The sequence below is a fragment of the Dendroctonus ponderosae genome, unplaced genomic scaffold, assembly GCF_020466585.1.
Source record: "Dendroctonus ponderosae isolate FM_Combo_2020 unplaced genomic scaffold, Dpon_F_20191213v2 Dpon_F_20191213_3, whole genome shotgun sequence".
NCBI lineage: Eukaryota > Metazoa > Arthropoda > Insecta > Coleoptera > Curculionidae > Dendroctonus > Dendroctonus ponderosae.
In genome coordinates, this window is record NW_026018508.1 from 4,748,155 (window position 1) to 4,755,201 (window position 7,047).

At 34.6% G+C, this 7,047-nt stretch overlaps 1 protein-coding gene across 1 annotated transcript; it reads right to left on the reverse strand.

Moving 5' to 3' along the window:
- Positions 1-6: 6 nt before the first annotated feature.
- On the reverse strand, positions 7-6,123 carry LOC109540355 (E3 SUMO-protein ligase ZBED1; the record flags this gene model as incomplete). The annotated part of the gene is made up of 2 exons (XM_019908709.2): positions 5,943-6,123; positions 7-1,785 (listed from the first exon to the last, which is right to left on the reverse strand). A coding segment is annotated over exon 2 (1,683 nt), but the record flags the coding sequence as incomplete, so codon positions are not given.
- Positions 6,124-7,047: the final 924 nt, after the last annotated feature.

Genomic DNA, 7,047 nt, shown 5'->3' on the forward strand with positions numbered 1-7,047 from the left:
AAGTTTCGTTTCGAAGTACTGCTTTACCATTATAGCAGACATAGAATTGGGTTCTTCGACCGAACTGGCATTTGCGACTTTTTGATCAAAATGCAACCATAAATTGCCTTCATCGACGATCTGAGGTTTAGTTTCAACCATGTCTTCGGTGAGCTCAATAACTTCCGGGGCATCTTCTGTTTTATTTTCAAGTATTATCGCCAACTCTTCAGTCAACCAATCCTGCGCAGTTCTAGCATTGCTATCGATGCCAAATCCGGCAGTTTTAAAACGCGGATCCACAATTGTGGCCTTGGCCACCATTTTGTTTACCTCCAAATATCCCAGTCTATTTGAAATGGCGTCCAACAATGATTCCTTCAATTGCTCACCAACGAAAGTGTCTACGCTTACAAGCCTCAAAGTGAACTGTAAACCTTTGATCAGAGGTACAATTTTCGACATAGTTACATACTTTTCTGATGCTAATTCTTCTGTTATGGTAATAAATGGTTTTAATGCTACCACGCAGTCTGTTACGATCGCCCACTCGGAGCCGGATAAATTATTTGGCGCTGATTCCAACGTCAACTCGGCCAATACGATGGAAAGTGGCTGTTTTAATCGCAAAAGCCTTTCCATCATGAGGTATGTGGAGTTCCACAGAGTGGGAACCTCTCGTTTTAACCCTAGTGCTTGTAAGCCCATTTCTTCTTGTTTTTGGTGAAGCTTTCGATACGACAGAGTGCAGAGCTTGAAATGGCCTACCAAGAGTCGACACTTGGTCAAAATAGGCGACAGGCCTTTGATACTATCAAGTGCGTCATTCACACAAAGATTAACAGTGTGAGCGACGCACGGGTGATGGTGTTTATTAAGATCATTCAGGACTGCCTGTTTCATATTTTCAGCGTTGTTGGTCACAATGGTTACAACTTTGTCGAAAACACCGACTTCGTCCAAAATGTCTTTAAGCACGGCACCAGTATCTTCACTATTATTAGAAACCGACACTTCACGAATTGCCAATGTTATCGCATATAACTTCCAGTCCTGAATAAAGTGCGCGGTTACGCTAATATAGGCTTTTTCAGTATTCGACGTCCAATAGTCAGTCGTTATTGACATGTGGTCCTGAGAGTGTAACTTTTCCATAAATCCAGCATATAATTTATAGTAGCACTGAGGCAATAACTGCTTGCTCAGAGTTTTCTTTGAAGGCAAACTATAATTCGGATTCAGGTTGGCGACAAGCTCTTTAAATCCCCGGTCTTCGACAATCGATAGCGGTTGAAAGTCTGTAACAACTAGTTTAACAACCAAGTCATCGAGTAGTTGTCTGTATTCTTCGGTAATCAGTATGACTTCCGCGGAGTCTTCTACGGATTGCCTAGCGCGTTTGACATTAGTTGTGCAAATGCTCGTTTCCGCAGGCTTGTTCTTTATCCGATTTAAATTGGAACTGGAAGATGCAGCAGTTGCTGGTGTAGTGCACTTTTCTGCGTATCCTTGTGTTGTGCTTTTTTTAGCAGACTGATCTTCTTTTTTTACAAGCGCCGCAGGATGAAGTCTTTTCAAATGCTCTTTCAAATTGGTGGTATTGCCATAGTATTTGTATTGTTTTTTACATATATTGCACATGACGCTTTGTTTATCCTGTCGCATTTCGAAATAGTTCCACACAATTGATTTTCTTGTATATGAACGCATTTTTTATGTTAGATATTCTTGTTTTCACTCCCTAAATTTCCAGTACTGAACGGTCATCGGTGATAAAAAAGCAGCAAAAATGCAACTTATTACTACCTGAAAAAAAAAAAGATTCTGAAATCATTAAGTAGCAAACGTAGTTATTTACACTTGTCGGTGTTTCGTAGATTTACATAAGATTCCTCGAGACCAGTATTTAATAGGCATTTGAAGGCCAAATAAAAGTGAAAGCAAAAGTTAACATCTAAAAAGTTTAAAATCGGTATAATAAATCACGAGTACTAGTAGATGTCGGTTCCATTCGGGTCCCGTGCAATTTAAATAGACGAAACGTCGGCAAGTGTAGATAAAAAATGTTATTAATTGTAATTAAATATGCTGTTAGATTTAATTTTAAAATTCGGAACAAAATGATGTTGTAAATGAAACGATATACGATGATAAAATGATGTACGTTATGGCATCATATGTGCCTAATATTTAGTTAAAGTAATTGTACAAATTTTGCAACAATAAACAATTTTAAGACTTTGGAATTCTTCTAAATTCATCATAGATACAGCAGTACATTGTACATCTTCTAGGAAATGGTCAGAAGTATTATCGAAATTATGCATTCCTTTAGACGCTTTTTCAACATATTTATCTGGCTATTTCTTTTAATTTGCGCTGTTTTAAGGTAAGCATTAGAGGTTTTGTTTCGCGGACCTAGATTTAAACGTAATGCGGCGATTAATTTTTAATTTTAAATAGGAATTGGCAATCATTACTTAGATGATCAGTGTATCATAAAGTCAGTATCAAAAGAAATATTGCTTTACTCTTCTTAATGTGAGTATTAAATTATTATTTAATTGTAATTAATTATATTAACTGTAATCGAAATGTAATTTGTATTATATATATTTTTGAATACTGCTTAGCTGCACATAAACAGGTTTTAATACAAGTAATTTCAGATAAATGTTATTGAACATCATTTTACCAGAGCGCTTGATTTTGTATCAATAGAGTGACATAAAACACATAAATAATTTTTAAGATACATGTTTCCTGTGGGCAATAATATGTTTTATATATAATTTATAAACAATCTTTATTTGTACAAAAAGGGCTATCGACCACATGGGTGTTTCTGCTCCAATATTTTTTATTGTTATTAATTCGACATTTAACACAAATCTATGCAACAAATCGATTTTGTATGTTTTTCGCTGCAAAACAATGCGTCGTACCAAAAAAGCAGAAGTAATTTTACGCTCGAAATTCAACCGAAACTTAAAAGCAATAAGTTTAAGAAAAGGCGTTTTAGAAATGTCGATTAAAAACCAAAAAAAATAGATCTTTCTTTTTAAAATGTTTCCTGGGTTTTACTTGAAGAATACGGAAAAATTGTTAGCCTTACTTTTCAAAGAATCACTTTGCTATTAATAGTGCAATATTATATATATAAGTAATTCAAGTGTTGATATACAGACTATTAGTTCATCTATAAATTATAAATTAAACATTGTAAAACTTGCTAACGCAAATGTTCTATCTGGAAAAATGATTAAAGAAGTTTCAGCAAGGAATGCATATAGAGGGTGTTCCTAAAAATGAAGACACCCTTTCAGATACATATACAGGATGTCCAAAAAATACAAGTTTGTTTAAAAAAGTTTCTATGATCCTTCCTCTCCCTAGGAAGATATACGTAGTTCGGTTTTTGTCAAATGACTTTCAAAATATTTAATGTAATTTAATATATTTTTTTTAATTACAGACTCGAATTAAGGCAATTTAAGATACATAGTGTCTTGGACAATTATTTTACTGTTGCAGTTCGACAGGGACCGACCAGATTGTACACATTAAGGCTCATATTTTAACAACCTGTATGATAAAGGCACAAGAAAACGATGTTTACATGTTTATGGCCTAAACTAAAAAAGTTATTTCTACTCTTGTTTCACATTGACAAAATGAACAGTTTTCCGAGAAACTTCCATTATTTAAATCAACTAAATATTTTATAGAATAAATATTTCGAGTTAGCAACCGGAGTGGGGTTACACAACCGGGGTGGAAATTAACAATCCCATTAAATAAATTCCCAAAACAATTGGGAAACTAAAAATTTAAACTGTTAAATAAGACACCGGTATTTTTCTTGAAAAATCTTGGCTTGACATGATCCTCGTTTTCAGGTAAAATCATCTTACAAGACCAAACACGATTGAAAACAAACGAATGATATTCAAGAAAATTAACAATTTGGACGCAAAAAATTGCTTAGCAGAAAAACTACGAAGACAGTGCTACATTGATTTTTGGTTTTAAAAAGAAAAAATATTCAACGTAAAACACGGAATAATTGGCGGATCTTTACTTTTCCCATATGTAACTGATTTTCCGCACTCAAGGGGCTTAAAGTGAACATGGAGTGGTGTTTGTCCATTATTCAAATTTAGTTGGAGAAATCTAGTTAAGGAAAAAATGCCAGAAAACGAAGTTCAGAGGAAAATTTTGCGAAGCCGCTTGCCTCAAATCCATCTCAGGCGAATTCTGAAGGCATATTGGGCTTTTTGGGACAAATTCAGCATCAAATTATTCCTTTATCGATGGGAGGTTTTCCGGAAAAAAAACTTGCTGCTCTAAGTAAGAAAAGTGTTTTTGGTAATAATCATCCTCCGCATTGAACACACTGTGTTCTGTATGAGTTTGTCAACTGATAAATGTGCAAACGTTGTTTCAATCTCAGATTAAGCAGATTTTACTAAATTAAGCATATATTTACATTTTTGCATAGGAGCCACAATATATCACTTTATCGATGTCAAACAAGAGCACCCTTTTATTAGTTTAAGTTTCAACTTATCCAAAAATAGTTTTGTGTCTTTATCATAGAGGGTGTTAAAAATATGAGCAGTAACATTTACCGGCTTGTCGGATGCTGGCGCATTTAAACAGTAGAATACGTTTCATACGATTGCGAACTTAAGGGGGTCTTAAATAGTATTATCATCTGAAAAAATTATGAAATTATGGGTAAATAAAATTTAAATATCTAAGCAATAAATTCCAATCTTTTCCCGAACATGATTGTCCTGACTCATCACTTGTAATCCCAAAAGATTCAAACGATTTTAATATACTTTTTAATATATTTGTAATTTGTATTTTAGTATTTATATTTAACTGAGCTCTTCTTTTAAACTAATAACGAATGCGAATGTATATTTTAGACAAATTGATGATGGTGGAGAAAAATACCGAAACGTTTTTGTGACATTTTATATGGTAAACAATAAAATTGACTGGAACCCAGGAATTTCTTTTGAATTAAGTTGAAATACAGTCAGGAAAATATACACAATTTATTTATAACCAAACTCTTGTGGACTTTACCCGAAGAATGTGCTCTGAAGAAGGTGAAGACTATCATATCGGCTGGAAATGAGATAGCCACCTTTTTCACAAGTTGTGATGTACATCAACTAACTGAGTAGGGAAAAACGATCACAGGGCTACTATACCGAATTATTGGGACGATTCGAGGTCGAATTCCAGGAAAAACCGCCCCATTTGGAGAATAAAAAAGTGCTTTCCACCATGAAAACGCACCGGCTCAGACCTACGCTGTCGCAAGGGCCAAATTGGACGAATTGGGCTACGAACTGCTGCCCCATCCACGGTATTCTCCAGATTTGGCCCCGTTTTTTTGTTTTCAAACTTGAAAAAGTCACTCGCCGGGCAGAAATTTCAGTCAAATGAGGAGGTCATCGTCACCACGGAGGCCTGCATTGCAGACTTCGAGAAAACGTATTTTTCAGACGGGTTAAAAAACTGCGAGCATCGCTCGGCCAAGTGTAGCGAATTAAAAGGAGACTATGTTGAGAAATAAATCGCCACTTTTTCAAAATTTTCGTTTTTTTTTAGACCAAGTACTTATTGGTCTGCCCTCGTATGGCCTCGATTTCGTCATTAATCCACGATTTTTACCTTAGTTGAGATCGTCCCGATTTGATATCGCAATCTCTTTCTATTAATAGTTTTATTAACAGAGCTATAATCAATTCAATTATTAAATAGGAAATATTACTAATACATATTTGAATCGCAAAAATAACTCGAGTATTTCCATCACTAAAAAAACCACTCAGATGGTCTTATGCATCTGAATATTCATTCACGATTCCTAAGTTCAGCTCAACATAAACATTTTACCAGTGGCCACTGCAAAGCACTTATTATTAGTCTAAACTACTTACATTAACGCTGAATGTAAGAAGTCAGTGTGAACACTTTTGCTGGTTAACGAGACGGTCATCAGCCCCATCAATTATAACAGGAAACAGAACTTTAGCATAACCATAGATAAAGACGAGCATAACTAGTACTAAGGAATAACATCTCGTATCTCGACTATAGAATCTCTCGAGTGAATCAGGAATTTTCTGAAGGTTATATATTATTCAACGAGACGATCGAGATATCTTTCGGCATCCACCTCAAACAACCCAGAGATTATTTCGATTGTAGTAATCTGTGGGACATGTAACGGGAACGGTTTTGGCCATCCAACTCTTGTAGTGTAAAGATACTTTCAGCGAATTGTCAAGAATAATCAATTAGTAACTAATAATATTAAATTAGTAGTAATGAAATATTCGATTATAGAAATAAATAGAATAAAATTTAGGTGACCGATCGAAGTTCGTCATGGAACAATGTCGCTGATGATCACGATCAGGCGCTATCAGCAGCATCAAGCAACACTACTTAATCTTTGACTTGTGCTGAAGTCTCATGATAATAAAAAAAATGGTGTGCGTCACGGGACGCTCGACAGAAGTGATAACTTCATAAATTAATAGAAACCATAAAATATTGAACTTGTTTAACGGATGATGGCAATAAGTCTAATAATTTATCAATGAATCAGGAATAGGTAAAATTTAATTTAATTTCCTTTTGAATGTAAAATATCTTTTATTTGCAACATTTAACATCCTTTAACGAGATGTTGTTCATATTGCTCTTCTTGGGTTTGTGTAAACTCTTCTTCTTGATTTTCTGTATTTTTTAGTCTTTATTTCTTATTTGCTTTGTATAACCTTTGACGTTTAGCACTAGTTCGCGGTTGATGAAAGCTACTTTGAGTTGATCTATTACTTAATGCTCCTTTTGTAGCACGAAATCGTTTTTGGCGTTCAGCATTACTAAATACTTTTCGCATTGTAGCACGTTTTTGTGAGTGCTCTTGTGTATGTTATTCATAAACGTCTGCTACAACTTGTATCTGAATAGGACTAAAAATCAATTAATTTTGGTGATTGGAAGACGTTCTATCTGTTTAAAATAGACGGTAAAACG